We start from the raw sequence: 22,151 nt of genomic DNA, 5'->3' as shown, positions 1-22,151 counted from the left end.
CAGGACGTCTGTTCTGGTCATCAGGCGTCTGTTTCTCTGCAGGTCACTCCGGTAAAAGGGCTGCAAAGCTCTGTGTGGACAGTTGATTAACAAAGAGGGAGACAGACAGACTAGCAGACAGAGATGGATAGAGGGCAGTGACCTTTCTACAGTGCAGTAGTAAGGTGAACTGGGAAAGCACTGAACAAATTGTCACTGTGAAAGGGCGAGTACCACATCGTAATGACAGACTCAACAGCTCCATGATGACAGATTGATTTCAGACAATATTCCTGGATTGTCAAGGAGGCCCCATTGCTGTCAGTGAGAGCTTTGCCAGTTCTTCCACCCCCTCCGTCTGTCTCGTCTTGCCTCTCCCCTTCTCTCCCCCCCGCTCTGTCTCGTCTCTTGTCTCACCCGCCTTTCTCTTTCCCTCACCTGCTCCACCCCCGGCTTTTCCCTCCCTCCCGCCGCTGTCTGAATTGCTCCATTCTGCCCAAACACTCTTGCTACATCACAGTCTGTCATTGGCCCTGTCCTGAAAGGCCTTGTTGACAAAGGCACTGGTGTAAAGTGCTTCCTAGTGTCATGGAGATTGGCTTGTCCTCAGACTGTACACTGGTGTAAGGTTCCTGGAAAGCCATAAGAGGTGTTTCACACCAAGCTTAGCTGTCATCATCATCGCAAAGACACACACACTTGGGTCCACTGGTGACTGATGCATGTCTGACTCAGATAGTTCTTGTTTACAGTCTCTGTGCTTCTCTGTCACTCACTGTACACAATGAGCCAAATGCAGGTTGGACACTTTTTTTTCCAAACTGTGGAATGCAGTAAGGATGAAGGAGAAGGAGGAGGGTGTGAGAGGCAGGATGCATCTCACTGCTAAAAGATAAGAGGAAAAAAACCCCCAAAAAACAAAACAAGTCTTGCTATGAGGAAATAGTTTTTTTTGTGCAGCATTTGTGCTCTGAAGCAGTGATCTGCAAGGGTTTTTTCCCTTTTCACATCTTAAAACTCCATGTATCCCATTGGTTATATATATCTGTGCACTATGGGATTAGAGGGTCAGTAGCTTTTGGTACAGACTGAAATGAGTCTGGTTGTGAGCACAGAAGTCTCACCCACACACTGCTCAAATCTGTTGCTTTCAAGGGGCCAAACAGAAGAAACAAACGCCAAAATTATTTTTTCCAGAAGGTAAACGAACTGAGGAGCTCCAAAAAGATCTGCTATGAGATAAATAAGGATTATTTTGAACTGTGAATCATGCAAAGTGCTATTTAAGAATAAAAATAAAAATCAGGTGTTGGAATATAGCATAGCATAGCTTTTAAAGTAACCCAGCAGCTTAGTTATTGTTGGTTTCTGGTAAATACAATAAAGGTTGCAAAAGCCTCCATGTGGTCCTAGACTTATGCAAAGACTTAGCCTTACCTGCAAAGTTGATATCATGCCAGCAAAAGTCTTTGCAGGTTTTTCACCACCTGGCTCAGACTCAGCTGCAGCTCCTTGAACTCTTGGATGCCCAACGGTCTAAGTCCAAAATTAAAAACACAAAAAGTATCCTTTGATGTCTGAAGGGGGTAAATTTGCTCAATTATTGTGTGTGGTTTCTACAACTTTGTTGGCTTTTTACACCCTGCATAAAACATCTGCTTGTGACACCTAAATAGCTATTTTAGGTTTGAGTTTAGAAGTTTTTTGAGCAGTTTAACCAGTTCAAAGTCTTACACATTAGTACAGACATAAATTAAAAAACAAATCAGGGATTAAATTTACACAAATGTTATTCTTTTAAGACCATTTGAGTGTCTAGAATACCAGTTTATCTTATCAAGATGCTGTGAGGGAGAACTGCTCTATGCAGTTAAATACTAACCTGAAGTTTAATATTTAACACCCTGTGTTTTCTCTGGCGAGGGGGACTATGATAACATACAGATTAATACGAGTTTGTGTCTAAACATTCATATCTGTTTGTCTGCGAGGGAGAATAAGAAACAATGCACTGGCAGTGCAGTGCAGCCAAAACATGTGGGCATTCCCACAATGTCCCATTTAGTGCCAAGTGGTCGGCCAACCTCCAAACGTATTAGACAGACAGTAATAAACAGGTGCTTGTTGGTGCGCTGCTTTGTAATGGAGAGAGGGCAAAGTCTGTTTGAGTGTGTCATGTGGCCGAGGCTGAGTGCGGGCCAGGGAGTGGGGTGCGAGATTGTTGGGATTCTTGGTTGCTGCCGCCTAGGCCCACCTAATCGCCTTTTGCTCCCCCCTGCAGCCCTCCTCTCCTTATGAGCTCTGTTAAAGAAGGCCTCTCTGCCATCTTAGCCTCTGCTCCCTTCTGCTCTCTAAAGTGACCCTCCTCTCCTTAACCCTCACCCTGCTTCTCTCTCCTCTGCCTGATTTTATTTCTCTCCACGTCTCTGCTCTCTCCTTCTGTGTCTGCCACTCTGTTTGGCTTTCCTCTTTCCTCACAGCCTCCCCGCTGTTGCCTCTTCCCTGATAAGTGGCCCTAAGCACACACTCAGCCCGTGTGTGTGCACCAGGCCTTAGCCTAATGGAGTGAGATAAAACGGCTAGAGTGCCACTTGCTGTGCTCTCTTTATGACGGGACAAGCGCAGCAAGACTCACATTTGCATGAAAGATTGTGGCACTCCGTCGGTATGTTCAATTTTCTAGGAATTTTTGGGGAAAATATTTAAATTTCAGAAATATTTGAGGAAAAACGTGACTTTGTAACTCCAGATGAAAACATTTCCTAGTCTGACAGCACTTCCTTTGTTAAATTTGATAAGTTCAGTAAGTGTTTTCCTTTTGATGTAGATAGAAAAAAATAACCAAAAAGTAAGTCACACATTACAGGATAATTACTCTTTTTAATATGAAAAACTGTAATCAGTATTTCAAATACACATGTAGCTTCTATGACATTATCCACTGGATTGTGACACTCTGTTTTACTTTACTGTTTTAAGTTTAGCATCTAGTTTTTTATGATAACAGACATGCCTAGCGAGGAGTTGATCTGACTTAGAATATGAGGCCACTGCACGCATTTCAGTCACAGGATAAAGCATACCCAGTCTTACCATTTATTTGTTCTAAATGTGGAGATATGTTATACAATATTGTCTACTTAAAGTAAGACTTTAAAGTAGCTGCTGAGATCATAACTTTATTAGGAAAGTATTGACGGAGGTCATAATGAAGTGAAAAGTAGGTTTTGTTTTTGTTTTTTTGGAACCACAAACGTCATTCCCTGCTGGCCACTGCAAAGAATGCAGGTTTAAGACAATTCTGCATGGGCTTCAGCAACAATGACCATAACCAACAGTGTGTTTGACAATCTCACACATATACAGTTTCATCATTTATAAAGGCTGAGTAGTAGACTTAAAAAATCAAAATGGTGTGAGTTATGCATTTGTTAAATTGCATTTGCACTTTACCTCTTGAAAGCTTAGTAAGAATAACCCTTAAAGCTCTTTTCGGAACTGTGCAACTACCCTTGAAAAAAACCCCCAGAAAACTTGTCATGGACTGTTACGTGACAAGCAGCTAGTGGAACTAGCAAACACAGTTAAACTCAAACTCACAGCTTTTATTTCACTGGCAAAATAGTCATTGAGTAAGGTAAGAACCATAGAAACCAAACCAAACATCTTATATCACATATTACTGAGTCAAAACTCGTCATTTAGGGTTAAGGGGAGGTCGTCAAATATCGTTTTGTTGGGGGAGTTACTACACATTTGATGCACCAGCTCTCTGATGGCATGATACTGTTAAAATCATTTAAAGTACCTCTGTTTACTGTAAAGGAGTAACATCACTCAGGATATTGTGCTATTCACCTTTAAATAAAGTGAAAAGAAGGGGAATCCCCTGACTCCTTTTTCCCACCACTACACAGCACAAGTCAGTGAAGTTCCTACTGTAACCAGAGTGCTATTTTTTGACACGTCTTTCAAGTCTCTTTGAAAGCAGTGTTTGTAATTAAAAGAGCATTCAAAGGGCAGCTCCTTCGTCAAGGCCAATGCCCTACTGCACAGACTTAAAGAAAGATCCTTTCCAATCTTTATCGCGTTCCTTCCTTCAGTGTTTGGGTAATCTTGCTAACACAGAGAAACAAACAGGCATCAACGATCCCTGATCAGCCCATAAATAAAGAAATGTCCCGTTTTCTGTGCTGGTTGATCAGGTAACATCCTGGAAAACCAACCTAGGAGGTGTTCTACTGCAAACCCCCTTTTTCACTTCCTAGTATTAAGACTAAAACGCAACAAGAAAGACCTCTATTAATTCAGGTTAAAGACTTTCCATAGGGTTCCATACTTCCACACACTTGGAAAAGTACAGTCTTCATGGAAACCCCTTAACCTGAAGTGAAAGAGACCTTTCACATAATCATAAAAGTTTTCCCCAGGATGCTTTTGGCAGTAAGCCACCTGGTTCTCAGCACATCTTCTCTTGTGATCAATTTGTTCCAAAAACAAGGGTCTAAATAATAAAATATAATATAAGGTACTTTTTCTGACGTTAGCAGAGGTTGTCTTTGCTTCAGGGGTAATAATAGACCTCTGATCCACATTTAAATGAATTAATCTGGTTTATTTACAAGTAGAAATATTCACTAATTAACTGTTTAAGTTGCACAGGAGAGAGTAGAGAGGAGACTAAAAAAGCTTACACACACGCACAGGCTTTTTGCTCCAGCCGAGGCAGCTGGGGCCGTCAAGTTTAATGAAATATAGCAGCTTAGAGTTCAAAGACTCCACAGTAGGGCCTGTTAAGGGTAAGCCGCGTGATGGAGATGTTTCCCGGAGCTTTATGACGCTGGAGTAATTCTTCTCTGTTTCTTTCCTGTTCTTTTGATGAGCAGTCGGCAGGAGGCTGTTGTTTTGCTGGGCGAAGGAAGCAGAGGCAGAGATGTTACTCCTCTGATTCTTCTTTAATCAGATAGATTGACAGGAGCATCTTATTCCCCTTTTCTTTTTATTCCACCCTGTTTCTGCTGTTTTTCTAGTCCCTCGTGTTATCCAATAGCTCCTCCTGTACTATTCCCACCACTAAAGCAGTTGCTATTCACCCCAGATCTGATGGTGCCACAGAAAGAGCCATTGTCCCGACTGGTCTTACCCGACTCTTATCTATTGATTGGAAAGGCGAGAGGGGAAAATAACCGGTATTGATTACCACACTGGGTGAAGCTGCTGGGCAGGACGTCTGGACGGGTAAGAAAAGACGGCATTCTTCACCCTCTGCTGCCTCACTGCTGTCAGAACAACCGCTCTCGCCACTCCACGTATCCCATCCCCTTTCACCCAGCCTCCCCTTCCCACCCTCACCTCCGCCTTTCTTGAATTGCCAAGATGGCTCTCCTCCCCGGTCTCACTGTTTTATGCAGATTTTTATCTCTGTTTGTGAAATGTATAGCCGAGCGCAGCAGAAGCAGCCCCTGAACAGAAGCTCTGGCCTTTCACACACTCCCTGAGCTGCGGTGTCCACCTCACCTTTCGCCCAACCCCTCCGGTCTCAAGTGAAGTCTTCGGCTCTGGATTTGGTTTCCAGCTGGAGTTTTTCACCCCCCTCATTGTCTCTCATATTCCTTGAACTTTGCTTTTATTTGTTCATTTTTTTTAACTTGTATTATGCCATTGGTCCTAAGGCTTTAAGAAAATGTGTTGTAGAATGCTTCCCTGGATGCACAGGCTCCATTAAACTCCTTCTTCTGCCTTCTGCTGAGCTAACACAGTGCTCCTGAGGAGGAGGAAGCATTCTCCAGCTCCTGTCTGTCTCTGCGCCTCTTATCCTTTATGTAAATACTGCACACTGAAGACACATTCGCTCAGATCTGTGTTTATCTTAGTAATGAATCACTACAGTCTGCCTGCGTGCAAAAGCCTTTTGATGCCTTAGAAAATTCCTGCAGTTGGCTGGAGATTAAGCAACAAAATGCTTTTTATTGGAAAATGTTTGAATAACTGTATCGTGCATTGAGGCGGACAGTGTTGCGTGCATTATGGGGTTGGTCTCATTGTGGTTGGTTAACTTCCAGCTGTTCTCTATTGGTACGGCTGTCAGCAGCCTAGTCAGCCTTTTATTCACATGTTTGCAATGATTAAGGCCGAAGCACTTTGTATGGACTAGAAAATGCATGTACACATCATTACAAATCCACAGGTGTTTAGTAAAAGAGGAAAAAAAATAAACAAGGAGAAAGCTGCCAGCACATCTGAGCGTTGCTCAAGCCTGGAAGCTTTTGTAGTCTTTAACTTTTTAATTTATTATTTTTTATTTCTTTCATTCTCTTCCTGACATTTCCTAACATATTTCCCTCCACAGATGCCTGCACGACAGATCAACTGCTCATTAACCCGCTCACAAGGTTTCGTAAAAGCTGGCTATATTTAGTCTGAATCACAAGAATGCTTCTTATTGAATGTGCCCCTTTCTCTTAAAATAATCCATCACCAAATTGAGCAAAGAAAAACAGAGCTAATTCTGTGAGTCGCCAGGCCTCCTCCTCCTCCTCTTCCTGCACTATGAAAGATTCCATTCACACATGAAGCTCGCTTATAATAAGCAGCGCTTTACCAGCGCAGCAGTACGGAAAAGCCCATATGGTCACGTGTATCATTTTCCAGCAATTCCAACAATTTAAGTAAACGCTCACCAGTTTCTCATGAGTCGGGCAGATGTCCATTTATGCCTGTGTCTGTAGAGGACTGATACTTTGTGAGGTAACCAGAAAAGAGTCTGTTGCAGTACAATCGACCTCCTCTATGGTGTGATGACAAATTGAATATCAGGCATCTTAAACTGTGTATCTTAAAAGGGCAATAATTTCCCATTTCTCAGACCTGGAGTTGTTGTTGCACAGAAGGCCTCTGTGTGCTTTCAAAGCTTTTAACTCCAAGGTTAAGAGAACCTGTCCTTGAGAGGGCGGAGGTGGAGGAGTAGAATGGAGCCCCCCCACCCTCGAAGAAACGATGCAATCATGCACACAACACAAACACTTCTGAAGTTATTCAGACGATGTCCTTGATTTCAGCACTTCTTCATGCCTTGTTTTTCAAAAAAGACTTCAAAAGCTTTGGAGGAACGGAGATTGAGGGAGGAAGTCATTTTGTTGCACATTCCTCGCACTCGGAGCAACAGCCAAAACTGTAATAAGCCAAAAAAGCTCAGGAGTGGCTCGAGTGTCCAAGTTCAAGATCACCCAGACCCTTTCATCACAACCGAAGGAATCTTTTGATATTTTTGGCAACACACCAACTTGGATTTGTGTTCTGGTTTTTGCAAGAATTAGCTAGCTGGGCAATTCAAGCAATAACGTAGCCATCATTTACTGAGAACTGCTGGACTTGCTGGACAGGTGAGAGCAGCCAGTCAGCCTTCAGTTTGCTGCTGAAAAACTCATTTTAACAGCGTTAGTAATGGAGTCTTCCTCAGCACCTCCTCAATTTAGACACTTTTTAGCATTTTCATTACATGAAAGTAGATCATGTTAAACTTCAGATGTTCTTGTATAGTGTCAGTGTGGTCTGTTGTTCATTATTGTAAGTCATGGAATTTAAATTGTATCGACTGCTCTCAGTTTTTAACTCATGCAAGTTTAGATAATAAATAGCGTCTATTTTTCAAAGTCACGCTATTCAAAAATTGATCCCAGCACAATTGATCGATGTGACAGATCTAAGCCATATGCTTTATTCCTGCCATAAACTGCAAAAATATTAGACCGATTATTATACAGTTATGTCCAATGAAGCAATTTCAGTCAGGTTGACACTGAGCTCTGTCCAGGGGCGTTTGTAGTATTTTTTTTAATGGGTGGAAGAAGGTGGGGGGGGGGAGACAATCAGAAATAACTGTTGAAAACAGCCTTAGAAGACATATTCATGAGCATCTTTCCATTAATAGAACAATAGAACAACCCATTTCCTAAAAAAATGATAGTAAGCAATTATTCATTGAACAGTATTTATTTGTAAGAAACAATATTATTATTATATACAAGGACCAGTGTATTTTCATTTAAAAATCACAGCTGCAACTTCCTGAAGGAGACCCACCCCTGAAGTGTCATGACCCGGACCACAAGACACGGAGACCGTCAGGCCCACCGAAGACAGCGCCGCGGATAGCTTTCCCCTCCACACCAATGACTGAGAAAACTCAGGCTGCAAAAGTGCAACATGGCAGCTGTTGCGTCGTCCATCTTTCATGCAGTCATTGATACAACTAAAAAGAAAACAGACGATAAAGTTCAGTGAATTTCATTATTTAGCTTGCTAATACTTTGACCTGAATGTTTACACCACTGACAGAAAATAAAAAGAGACAGAAATACAAGTTAAAATTCGGAATTTGTTTTATTGATTTGGAAATTTTTAACATATTGCTAATCAATTTGATTTAAATAGGGCCCAATAACAAAAGCTGATTGAAAGTGCTATATATTATAAAGACCCTACAATGCAAGAGAGAAAACCCAACAATCTGATGATCCACTATGAGCAAGCACTTGGCAACAGTGGGCAGGAAAGAAAAATCCTTTTAATGGAAGGAAATCTGCGGCAGAACCAGGCTCAGTCGGTTGAGGGATTTTAATCCAGTTATAATCAAATTTCTCTCTTGCTACGACATTTTTGATGTTATGTATTTAGGTATTCATCTGCAAGGAAAAAGATGACCATTTTTCCTTCAAGTTGATGTTAAAAAACACCACTTCAAGTTGTGCGTCTTAATGGCTCGGTGATGGTTTTGGCCAATGCAATGAAAAACCTGACAATGGCATTTGGCTTCTTTTCTGCTTCTGACAGATGTTTAGTCAAGCTAGATGCAATGTTTTTTACTGCTGTGGATTTCTGTAACTCCCAATAAAAGGTAGATCTGATTGAGAAACCATGGGATACTGCAGTAATCTCACAAGGCTGTGTGCTTTTTGGCTGTAATCGTGACAATAATTTTTAAAAATGATGGCAGCTGGAATAGGCTCCAGCCCCCGCAAGAAGATGAACGTATCATCGTGCCATTATCAATAAGACTCAAAACTAGAAAAGAAAAGAAACTATTCAGCTTGAGAACCATCGTAGTTTTCGCAGTTTTCTGTACAATTGTACATCTTTTTGGAACCACAGGCTCTGCCACCTGCTGGCCATTATATAGAATAGATTTGGCTTCATTTTTTGTTAATACACAACAGGATTTCTTCAGGTATTTAATTCTTATCTATTAAGTAGTTATGTTGCTGTTGTGGGAAAGGCCTTTATTAGTAGAAAACACTGTTTGTTGACTGTTTATAAAGAAAGAAAACATTAATATAACACAACATGAAGGGTGTCAGTCATGATGGTGATTGGCAGCTTTTTTCACCTTTAAGCACAACCAGACTTGCCCTGAGAGGAACGAGTATGTAATCAGTTTGGTTTATTTGTCTGTTTAGCGGCTACAGTTTTCATATCATATCTGATTTAATTGTGGTGAAAATTGGAACTTCAAGGTCACACCAAATGTGAAAATCAGGAAAATTTGTATTACCCTCATTTTTTATGGATTATCTTCAAAATTCACAACAATATACTAGGCCTTTGGGGACATCAGTACCTAGGGTGGCTAAGCATTTGAATATGACCTTTATTGCTAGCGTCCGCTGAAGGTCAAAATTTGCGCCTCACAATGCTGCCATGAAGTTTTGCAAAATCACAAACTGCTTGAATATATTTTAAAATCTCGAGTTTTTACAGCTTAGATAAGCCAAAGATTTCAGCCAGTTCTGCTCCAGTCATATGGATAAAGAAGATAAAATACACCATTTTAGTATGTAATGTTTCAAGGTCATGGGGTCAAAGGTCAGACATCAAAGTGTTGTTATGAAAACAGACTGACGTCATCCTGTCAGTCTGCAATAAAAGCATCATAAAACATCAAAGTTTTAGTATAGTCATTGCCCTTCGGGGGGGAGTGCCGCTCTCTGACTCCTCTAGTTTCCTCTCGTTTCCAGTCCATAGATTTTTCATAGAGAGACACATTTAAGGAGACCAAAATCTTCCTGCCTTTATGTTTAGATTCAGTAACTGGCACATCATATCATGTTTATTCAAGTACAAAAACTTGGAGGTTAGAGATGGAACTGGTTTTTTTCCTGTGTCAGTATTTATCAGAAACTTCTTCTCATCTAACTTGCACTGATAAAGGAAATAAGGTTACTTCTCCAACCCTCAAATTATTCCTTTATGTTGGAAAGGACACATTTAGCGACAGAAAAATGGGCCTGTAAATGAAGCAGCAGTGAGAGTTCAGGTTAGCCAAAACCACCACAAACATAAAGCCAACAGAAATCTCAGCTTGGAAGGAAATCCTCCTCTGGAAGGTCGGCGTGAATTTACTGTAAGTGTCGAACACTCTGCAAAGAAGTGCAAAAAAAATAAAGTTCACCCTTGTTTTTTTTTTAAATTTTATTTATTTTTTATGAATGGAAACGGGGCATTCAGAAGTTCTCTTGTCTCTTTTTATTTTCTTCCGACTTGTACTTACGTCTCAAGAAATATATTTTGCAGCTTTGACAGAAGCATTTCCTTTGCAAGTTCAATCTGTTTTGATGCTTTACTTCAGCTAAACCTTTGACATGAATCAGGCCTTGTTTTTGTAAGTCACTCCTCTCCATTAATCCAGAAGGGACACATGGTTGAGTGGCTTGTGAGACCATAAGTCGGAAGAGATAACTGTAGCCTATTTGTTCAAGATTTGGCAGAAATGTATTTATGTTTTCCCGAGGCGGTTAAATCCTTTAGGACTCGCGGTCCATATGAGCTCGAGCAGCACTGAGCCAACGCTGGGACGTGTTTGTGGTCCTAAATCAGATCCTACAGAGGAGAAACAGTGAGCGTCTCTGTTCTGATTTCCTAGTAGCTGTGGAGTGAGATACGGGCCAGCTGACAACAGCCAAAAAGACTGCGGTTGCATTTTCTCCACAGACATAAACAATGACACTTCCAATTTCCTGTGCGTGCTGTGGACCAGGAAAGGACATCCACAGAGAGAAAGGGAAAACTCTCAGTTTATGGGTGAAGGAAAGAGGGTTTCGTTGCTTTTATGCTGCTTTTACGCTGAAATATTTCTTCTTTTTTTTTTACTTATACAGCTGTATGTATTTTTTTGAGAGAGAAAAAAAGAGACTGAGTTTGTCACGGTTCTGGGTCCGTTGGACCCGGTATTTTGAGTTTATTATGTTTTGGTTTATTTTTGCATTATGGATTGTTTTCTGATGTTCTGGTGCTTTGTTTATTATTGTCATTATGGATCTGTTTCTGTTATTCTTGGTGAGGGATCAGTTCTTAGGTTTTGGGTTCTCATGTGTGTTGCAGTTTCTGTTCAGTGTCATGTCTGCATCTGGTTTAGTACTTCTTGTTTCCTGTCTTATTGTGAAAGTCTTTGTCTAATGTTAGTGTGTGCAGCTTAGCTCCCCCGTCTCGTTAGCCCTGATCTCCCCCAGCTGTGTCTCCCTTCTGTTGCCCATTCCCTCATTACTACCCTGTGTATTTAAGCCCTGTGTTTTCCCATGCTCGGGGTCGTGTCGTAACATCATATTATACCTGTGTGTGTTGCTGTTCTCCATAGTCTGTGTTCACTTCATGTTTTGTTTTTGTACCAGCAATAAAGCTGAGGTTTTTGAGTTTCAAGTTAGTGTCTGAGTCCTGCGTTTGGATCCTCCTTTACGCCTGCCCGCACACAGAGCCCTGACAGAGTTAAAGATTTTTGGCTTTAGAAATGATAGCGGCCCAGATGTTGTACCTGCAGCTGAGATACATCTGTAAGCAAAGTGATGGATGCCAGGGGGAGTTACCTGTGTCAGGATAATGAACTTCTTGTTTACCATATGTGTGAAATGCACTGAAGGAATGTGACTCCTGTGCGTGCGTGTGTATGCATGCATGCATTGGGAGAGGCCATGCGTACATACCCTTTCCATTGTTTTTACTGCGAGCAGAGCGCCCATTTGTCCTGAGCCGCAGTTTGTGCTCTGTGTACTTTTGAGGTCTGTCGCAGGTATAGGGTTTGGTTGCATTTCCTCCCCCTCTTTGCGCTCCCTCGAGCTCCTGTTTCTCCTCCGCGTCTGCTCTGCTCAGTAATTCAGGGTTTTGTTTAGTTTTTGATGGGGGGTTAGTCGGAGGCCCGGCGCTGTGCGACCAGCGGCGCAGGCCTCCTAACACCATCACAGGGTGTTTCGGCCTGCTTCACTTCACCAGATCTGAGGGCCCAGACCCAAGCCAATTAAGAGCCGGGAGAATAGGCTGCTGTCCGTCTCGCTGAGAACCGCCCCCTCTCATCTCTTTGATGTCTTGCACGCTACACATAACCAGAGCCAGAACACTTCACCCTCTCTGTGCAGGCAGTGAACGACAGGGCTTAACCAATTATTACAATCTGGTTTCAAGATTTTGGGTAATCATTGAGAAGATGACAAATTGCCTCTATCTCGTTTCATCTGCCTCTGATCTCACTGTTTTAGACTCTGGTTTGATCCTGATAAGTCAGGATTCACATGCTTTTTTTTCCACTTGCAAGTGTGAATAAAGCTGTTTTTTCATTATCACTCAGTTATAATCTGTCATGCAAATTAAAAGATTTTTAGATTTTAATGGTTTGACTGCTGTTACTTTTAAATTTTACTAAAAGAAAAAAAACAAACAGGAAAAATCACTAAATGATACATGTCTACTTCATCCTAAAGACTCTTAATCCCTCTTCAGGTGATGTTTCATTGTCTGTTACACTATGATGGGGGGAAACACAGTGAGTTGCTGCGTGCTTTTAATGTTTTTGGCCTACAAATGCTAAAAGATGTGGAGCACCATCTGAATATTGTGGTCAGCCACAGAAACACATTTTCACTGTTAACAAAACAACTTTATCACGTGGCCCCCTTTTTTATAAGGCTCTCAGTTGACAGTGATGCAGTGCACATTATTGCACAGACAACAATAATGTTGCAGAAAGAAAGGCAGAAGACAAAAAGCAGGTAAATGAGCAAAATATATTAAGTATAAAGCATTTAAATAGTAAAGAACAACAAAAGCAGCCAAAAATCAGTAGAGTGGGGACATTCGATTGTGAAAAGAAGATTATGTAGTGCTTTGGAGCTATAATGTTATTTCATCATGAGTCTACAAAGGATTTAAGCTGATTTCTATCTCACTATATTTTAATGGTGTCTAAAACCAACCAGACTAACGTTTTCCTTCAACATCTTTTTAATTCTCGTTTCTGTTCACTGGTTTTGCCTGAAGATGCTCTCAGTGTCATCATAAAAAGCAAAGAAGAGAAAAAGATGATCTGAAAGTGAGCGTTCACATTTACTGACTTAAATGTGAGCTGTTACATATGAGGAAATATATGAGACATTATAATTGCATATTTTCTTGCATCCTCAGGACCTCCACGGGTGTCTGACAAAGTTGAGCACAGACAGACGGCCCGGGTGGGCAGTGCCATCAAGCTGCCATGTCCGGTGGAAGGAGACCCTCCACCCCTCAAAATGTGGACCAAAGACGCACGCAACATCCACAGTGGCTGGATACGCTTCCGCATCCTCCGCATGGGCCTGAAGATCAAAGAGGTGGAGACGGATGATGCGGGGACCTACATCTGCAAAGCAACAAACGGCTTTGGTAGCGTTAACGTCAACTACACCCTCATCGTCATTGGTGAGTGCGGACGGAGTTCGGTTTGGATAACCTGCCCCTCGGCAGGCTCACGAGATGAGATCATTGGCTCGCAGAAAAATGTGTCATTCTTGTTAATGCAGCAACTATAAAACATGAAGTCACCTGTCTCTTAACTAAAACCAGAAACAGCGGCAGTGAGTCAGTCCCTGATTTGTACTGTCGGGCCTCATCAGTTCCGCTGTGGTGTTTAGGGGCCAGATTTGTAGCTTTTCCCGGCAGTCAGAAATCTCACCTCAGTTTAAATGTTAAACGAAAGCATCGCTCACAGAGGTCAAGGTCTAAAACAAGTAGATTTATGGAGGTTTAGTGGCTGATCCTCTCATGTTCTATGTGTTGCTGCCTCTACCTCTGTCTGCCCAAAGTCAACAGCGGCACGGGATATTGTTTCATACTACTTCATCCTCTGTGACTCAATTGGATCTCCAGCTCTTCCTTTTCCTTAGGCCACACTCTTTAGAGGAAGGAGGTCTGCAGCCTCACAATAAGAAACACATTCAGTGTAAAAGTTTGTCTCCAGCCTCTCCCGCAGCTCTTGTAAGAGCACAATCTGACCGAGTGTGTTACTCTTTTGCACACTTTTGAACACAGTGCATTTCCTCTGCGCTACAGCAGCACATGATGAATGAGCGGAGTGGAGCGTGAAGGCTGTGTTTATTCTAATTACTCTAAGATGCCTAATTTGGGCCAGAGTCTGTGCGCTCTCGCAGGAGGAGTTACAGTCGGGTCTTGTGACAGGCGTGCTTCAGACGAAGAAGAGCCATAATCAGGCACAAGCAGAAAACACAAATCACTTCAGAAAACGGCCCTTATTGCAGTAAAGCATGCGCATGAGTGGGGAATAGATGAGACCAAAGTTTATTTTAGGGTCTCCCTCTGTCTGTTGCTGGTGAGTTGAAAATGAGGGTGTCTGTTGATTGGGCTAAAATGAAAGGTTGGAGACTGGGGCACGGGGCCAGCTATAATGGTTTGTAGTATAGTTGTGCTGTATAGTATCAAAGTCAGACGTGGCTATGGCTGTATGTGTAGTTAAAGGACATTCCTGTGAACTTTTTATAGTGAGTGTAAAGAATTTGTTAAAGATGGAGCTGGCAGTCTTGGTAGTGAAAATACAGAGTTCAGCTAAAGTTAGAGTAAAATCTGAATTGCTGGAAGTTTTAGATGACGTGTGAGCACTCACTGTAGCTAGGCATACACTCACCAGTCACTTTATTAGGTAATATTGTCAGAAATTTCACTACTAGAATTTTTCCACAAAACCATCTCTAAGGTTTACAGAGAAGAAGCATAAGAAGACAAATGTGACATGCCTTGTTGTCGGAGGTCAGAGTTAGAAGGCCAGAGTGCTTCGGTTCAAATAACCACTAGTTTCAACCACAGTATGTAGAAGAGTAGCAGAAGAGCACACCAGGTGCCCCTCCTGTCAGCTAAGAACAGGAAACTGATGCTAAATTCAGACAAACTCACAAAATTGGACTATATAAGACTAGAAAAACGTATTCAGATGCATTCAGATGGGAGGCACGACATCACCCTGCCTTGTATCGACAGTATTGTTCCTGGCCATGTCCATTCCTTTGTGACCACAGAGTATCCATCTTTAATGGGTGCTTGCAGAAGGATAATGTGCCTGTGCCCTCAGATCATCTCAAAATTTTTGAACATGACAGTAAGTTCACTCTACTCAAATTGCCTCCTCAGTCACCAGATCTCAGTCCAGTAGAGCACCTTTAGGAGGGGTGAAACATGAAATTCACATCATGGATGTGCAGCTGGCAAATCTGCAGCAGCTGTGTGATGCTTTTGTGTCAACATGGACCAAAAACTCTGAGGACTGTTCTGTGAATCTGTGCCGTGAAAGCAAAAGGGGTTCTAACCCAGTAATAACAAGACGTATCTAATAAAATGGCCATTGAATGTATGTGTAGGTGAAAGCAGTGATAGAAGCTTGAGGTCCAGTTGAGGTTCAAGTACTGAAATGTAGTAATTGTAGCAGAAGCTGACCTGGGACTGTGAGTTAAAGTGGAAGCAGGTAGTTGGGTCCTTATATGTTTGGATGTGGGTGTCGGGTTTTCCCCTGAAATCAGAAACATGTTTGCCGAGTAATCTAACTACTTAAAGTAAGTTAGGCAAGTAATTTAATGAATCGTCTATGTTGAAAAGGTCTTTTCGCAGCATGTTCAAACTGTTTTGTTAGTAAATAAACATTTATTATGAAACTTTCCAGCCTGCACTTCCAGGAATTCTGTCAGTTTGTGTCTGGAAATTCAGAAAAAACAATTATCAAGTACTTTTTGTATTCCTTAAAGATTTGTGAAAAAGCAAGGAGTATTATTTAGGGGATTGTACTTTATCATTTTCATTGAAACTTGACAAATATAAACTAGTTGTGACATTTTTAGATCTCTTTCCAAGTTGAGAAAAAGCTTAACTAAACAACCAAATAAGTATTAAAAAAGAAAAAGAAAAAAGGAGCTCCGAAACTTTCGAGACCGATGTTTTCTTTGAACATGTGAGATGACCGATTTTTGAAAATGAAGTATTTATCCAGAGTGGAGCCAGAGGTTATTTGGGCTATATTTTTTATTTAAATATTGATTTAAAGTTGGGAGATAAAGACACGCAGGCATACACACTCTCACACACAGTTAACCGATTAATCTCACTGATAAATAACTTTCTCCCTGAGGATAATTTGTGTGGTTTGACTTTCTGTTGTGGCTCCGCTGAGTGAGAAGACAAATGAACAGTTAGATGTTGCTGGCATGAAGCTGGCACTGATTCCTTTGAGATCAGAGATTGCTTTGAGTAGAGCATGCATTGCCCTACTCCTCTTTGAGACTTCTTTAAAAAAAATCCTTTGCAAGTTTAATCTTAAGTCTTTCTTGGAAGCATATTTCCATGAGATTGTTATCAGAAGTCTGTTGACCCTTTATGGAGTTACCTGGAGACTTTCTGGCCTGACTCTTAATCCTGAACTGGCTTGTTCCATTTCCTACTTATCCTCGGGTGCTGGTGGCAATGAGTGCATAACAAATGGACTCTGCATTTCTCAAGAACACCCCCTCCTCTGTTTCAGCTCTCTTGTCTATCATCCCATTACTCGCTGGCAGGCCATCGCCGCAGCGTTTGTTTTTATAGGTAATTGTTCCATCAGGGGTGCATTTTCATTCGGGTTGCCACAAAGATTATGGAAGCCTCATTGTCAAAATACTTGCAGGACTGAAGTCAGATTAATACAGCCAAATAGTCTGCAATTATCATGAGCAACACTTTCCAGTAACACTGAATCACCTAATTGTGTACGGTTTTTAATTTAGCTGCATGCTGTAAAACCTGCTGTCCGTGTGTGTGTGTTTAGGGGATAAATTATGGTGCTTAGAGAGATCAGAGAACATAGTTTATTTATTTGAAATTCTGTAAATGAGGGGTAGCGGGCTCCAAGCACAACTGAAGTATCCATCATGTGCGTGTATTATTTTTACTGGAGCGAACATGTTAAGAGGAGCAACTGCATTCAGTTATAGTGCCGGTCAGGGGAGGAGGGTCAGCTAAATCCTGGCAGCTGTTCAAGTTCAGCATGGAGAGCATAACTCCTAAGACGTCGCTTGGGACCCGGCAGAGAGGCCAAGCAGAAGAAAAACAGTAAGATAAAGATTGTGGAGTGAGACTGGAAGTGCGAGAGTGAGAGGTTTTGCGGGCTGATCCGTGGAGGCGGGGTGGAGGGGGTTCCACTGAGGCTGGAGAGATATCCCTCTTCCCATCTGCCAGCGGACAGCGTGTCCTCCCAAGAGCTATCTGAAGAATCTGGTCAGTCAGTGCAACATGGCGCCTCCTCAATCCCTCCAGCTGGCTGTTTGGGCCCTGTTTGGGGTGGTCTCCTGACAACTGGCCCCCATCACCTCCTAGCACCCCTGCCAGGATAGACCGATGCATGCAGCAGTCTCATCCTCAGCTGCTCGGGCTACAGCAAGGCTTCACGAGGATTAATATGGGATTGTCTGATTAGCATTTAGAGGATTGCATGTTAATGTTTATGTCTGTGCAGATTAAATATTACAGGATTAGCGCTCCTTATTTTAGGGTGAAAATGTTGGCTCGCATTGTTCATTTTTCTCCTCTCTCTAGAGATGTTGTCAGGCTGGATAAACTGCCATGTGTCTCACTGATCACATGTGAGAGCTGTTTGGAGATTTCCAGAGTGTGATGCAAGGCCACTGAGCATAACTTTCCCTGGACATTAGTGTCCCCAACAACATCTGGAGCTCATTGTGACCCCAAATCATCCAGGCCTTTTCCTGTGGTTCAGCTGGCACAGGAGGCCAGTGTATCGTGACCTGTTTCCTGCGGCTGGATTTGTGAATGAAGTGGGAGGGAATGGCGTCAGACCCCAAACACTGTAGCTAGATCATGAATGAATGGGAGCTGTGTGGAAAAAGATTGACTGTATTTTAGCCAGCTTAGTCTGAGTCTCACTGGAGCACTGTCCCATTTGCGTGAAGAATTTGTGACTTCACACAGAGAGCACTGATTCCATAGTGTGTAACAGCTTTTACTAACCTTCCTGGACACAAAAATGCTCATTTATAGAGGAGGCTTCTTAAGCACTTCTCCTTTACTGATTTTATTTTTCAGATTTCCAAAAATAACCTTCATATGGCAGCCAGGAGATGTCCTACATCACCCCTGTCTGCAGTCCAGTGAGCCAACATTGTGCAAGGACAATAGTGGCAAGGGATAGCTTTAACAGGACAGACTTATAAAGGGCACCATTGTTCCCTGAAATTGCCAAAAAGTAGAGAGGAAATAGATTAAAGAGAAAAAAGTCAGAAAGAAAACCCCGGCAGTGTGGGACCATGTTCTGTTTGGATTGGGAGGTTCAGGAACCAGGAGGAATGTGGAGAGTCCGAGTGAGCAACAGAGAAATATTTCTTCCACTGGAGGCTGTTTTTTAAAGGAATGGGTTATTATAGTTGGCCAGTTAAACCCCTTCAAATAGCCATGACATCATGGCTGGGCTTGGTGCTGCAGGGGACAAACAAAGGAGGGTTTGTACCCAGAGAACCCCAGAGAGCTTTGAGGGTTTCGGGGGGACTCAGAGGGAGGCAGAATGAGGAGGTTAGAAGTCACATCTGGTCTCTTTACCTGACCCAATCAAACCCTGAGAGGGAATCGAGTGTGCCAAACTGCATCTGAAAAAAAATCCCAACGTGAGGCTGCCCTGAAACGGGAATCAAAACGAGTCTTAGAAGGTAATAAACTGGCTGGGAGATTTTCCTATGGGATCGCTGTTAAAACATACTGTTAAATGGAGGTGCTGCTAAATGACAAAAAAATAATCCTTTTTTCCCAAAATGCTACACATACGCTGGTTTCTTTTTTCGTTTTTTAACGTGAGGATGTTTTGTGCAATTGCACCTCATTAATATCGCAAAAATAAATCATTCAATTGAAACACTTCTTCAATAATAACCTGCTTAATGTCCATCTGCACTCATTGGTAAATATTGGCAAGAAACTTGATCTGCTTCATTAATTCATCACTGCTTAACTCGAAAAGTGAATACGCATTACAAATTCATCCATTAGGTTTCACTCATTATATTTCCTCTAAGCCCCTGTCTCAGCTCAGCTGTATGATGTCAGCCAATGACATAAACTCCACAGCTGTCTCCTGGAAGCGAGCTTATATAAACTGGTCATATTACTTCCAAACGCTGCACAGTATGACCTGAGCATGCAACACTCTCAGAAGAGCCTGTCGATAAATGCTGAATTGAATTGGTGAGAACCAGGAACAGTTTTCTTGCCTTGTTTTTGTATCCGGTCACCGCTACTGCAAAATGACTATAACAGAATAGAAGAGGGGGATTGTAATGGAAGGATTTAAAATGAGCCTGTCATCTGAAATGTCAGTGTGTACCGGATGTTGTATTCATGCACCCAAAACAGTAAATGTGCAATAATTGTTACTTATTCAGATTCTTCTATACTGTAGTGAGGACCTTAATGTCTCACTCAGCCTTTTGTTGACTTATTTGTGTTTTTCTGCTGTGTTAACAGATGATTCGGGTTCTGATAAAACTGGATTGAGGGCACCGGATGGAGCCGAGCTTGGTGGTGAAAAATTTGGTAAGACTTCTGTGCATGCTCTCGACTTTGCAGCTGGAAATTCAAGGACTAATTGAGTTGTTTTGAATGCTTTATTGCATGTACTGCAAGTCATATTTACTTTTACAGCTGTGGGCAAACCTATGTGTAATAGTCACTGTGCAAAAATCTTGAGCCACCCCTCATTTCTTTAGATTTCTCTTCCAAGGAGTCAGACTTTCTTGTAAGTGTTTAACGTGGTCTTGGGCAACAGTTTTCCAGGCTTTCAGGAGCTGATGCAGAGTTTTTCTCCTTCTATGTGACCAGTTTTTGCTGGACCACTCACCACTGGCCTATGAATCATCTGATCATAAAAATGTACCTAACTCAAGGGATGAACCAGTGCTGTGTCCACACATAACAGACAGCACAGCAAAAAAAAAAGTTAAAATTTTAAATCGTCCTTTGTTACTAGTAGACTGTTGCAAAAACATATCATTTGTTTCCATTTCTTTATTTGAATTAGCAAAAAATGACAAACACATTTTGATGGCCGTAAAATTGTAGTTTTGAACCAACAAGGTAATTCCTAAAAACTCATTAGCTGAAAGCCTTGAATGGTGGGCAGGTCTTGTTGATTATTTGAATTTTTTTGGTTCAAAACATCATTGGTGCAACCGTGAGTTCAGCCTGTATAACATGGTGGAGGCTCTGTCATGGTGTGGGGCTGCACTTCAGTCAGTGGTGTTGGGGATCGTGTCAAAATTGTTGGAATTACGAACACAGAAAAGTGTTGGCAGATTTTGATCCCCCATGCAATACTATCTGGAAAGCATCCGAAAGGCTTCATTTTTCAGCATGACATTGATCCCAAGCACACTTGCAGCGCAGTAAAACTATACTTAGATAGAAAATAATACACTGTGGAACACTATCAGTCATGAGCTGGCCTTCACTGAGCCAAAGACTGATGAAGCAGTGTGCGATCATCTTGACAGAGAACAGAACAAAAGGCATCCATCTTCCAAAGAAGAGCTTTGAATTTCCTTCGGAAAGCCTGGAGAACTATTCCTGACTTAAAGAAATTACAAGAAAGCCGTTTTTTGCTGTTTTTGTCTTATATGCTGTTTTTCCATGTAAGTTTTGCATGTGTCAATACATATTTTCCCAGCAAAATGTAAAGAAGCTCCTCAATTTATTCACTTTCCTAAATTGGTTATTTTTGCTTTATCCCCCTTTACTAAATATCTTTTGATTAGCTGTCGCTCATTAAGAGACTCTCCTGTGATCACAGCCAGAACTGTGTGCCCGAGCACGCAGGAAATCTACTCTCACTGACTAAAAAACTGACTAAAAGTAAGCAGTCTGAAGCCTCAACCTTTGGCTCACAGGGATTACTTACATGTTTGTCTAAGTCTAAGTCATCAGTAATGACCAAGAACCCCAGCCCTGAACACTGTCCTTCTTGGAGACAAGAAAAAAAGTCCTTTTTTGTTAAATATCTTTATAGTTTTTGATGCATGTTGGTTAGAATTATTATTATTATTATTTTACTTTTGACTGCTAAGACTCAGGAGAATAATTTTTTAAAAAGAGCAAATACTACATATTCATATAGCACAGGGTTAGGAGTCAGAGTCATTCCTCCAGACCTCTGAGGGTTAATACAAACTTCCACCATCATAAAAGTATGTGTAGGTCAGGAAATAAGGAAATTTTTTAGAAACTCTATAGATATCAATAGAAACATAAAACCTCACTTGAGAAATGTAGAAAAAAGGTAAATTATACTATCTACTCAAAGTAACCAGCTTGTACTTTCCTCCAAAGTGCGTCCCCGCTTCACTCAACCTACAAAGATGAGGAAGAGAGTGATAGCTCGCCCAGTGGGCAGCTCAGTGCGGCTCAAGTGCGCAGCCAGTGGAAACCCTCGACCGGACATCGTGTGGCTGAAGGACGACCGGCCGCTGACGGAGCAGGAGGTCGGCGAGGGCCGTCAGAAGAAGTGGACTCTGAGTCTGAAGAATCTGATGCCAGAGCACAGCGGCAAATACACCTGCAGGGTCTCCAATTGTGCCGGGGAGATCAACGCCACGTACAAAGTTGAGGTCATACGTGAGTATCCCGCAGAGAGCTGAGCTGTACACATACCGAGCACGCTCACCTGGAATTATTAGGGCTAACAGATGAGGCCGAGCAAATTATTTTAAATGGTTACTGCTGTTTGTGCGTCTCATGTTTGTGATTTTATGTACATCGCCGCAGGAAATTCAGACAGCCTAATCACTGTTTCAGGTCTGATTATGACCAAGGAAAAACATGCCGTATCCATATTCTTCCTGCATGGA

General features: G+C 41.9%; 1 protein-coding gene across 1 annotated transcript in view; it reads left to right on the top strand.

Annotated features, from left to right (window-relative positions):
• LOC146686552 (fibroblast growth factor receptor-like 1) overlaps nt 1-22,151 on the top strand; it is a 33,559-nt gene that overhangs the window by 8,822 nt on the left and 2,586 nt on the right. Inside the window, exons 3-5 of the mRNA XM_085441428.1 lie at nt 13,423-13,695; nt 19,777-19,845; nt 21,634-21,918. Of these exons, the coding sequence (XP_085297554.1) occupies nt 13,423-13,695; nt 19,777-19,845; nt 21,634-21,918 (627 nt within the window). The remainder of the gene's footprint in view (nt 1-13,422; nt 13,696-19,776; nt 19,846-21,633; nt 21,919-22,151) is intronic.

This window comes from Copadichromis virginalis, linkage group LG19 (assembly GCF_057382275.1).
Source record: "Copadichromis virginalis isolate Kocher_CV1m ecotype Utaka linkage group LG19, C_Virginalis_male_GT1.1, whole genome shotgun sequence".
NCBI classification, from domain to species: Eukaryota; Metazoa; Chordata; class Actinopteri; order Cichliformes; family Cichlidae; genus Copadichromis; species Copadichromis virginalis.
Note: the sequence above shows the minus strand (reverse complement) of the source record. Positions and strands in the feature narration are given on the sequence as shown.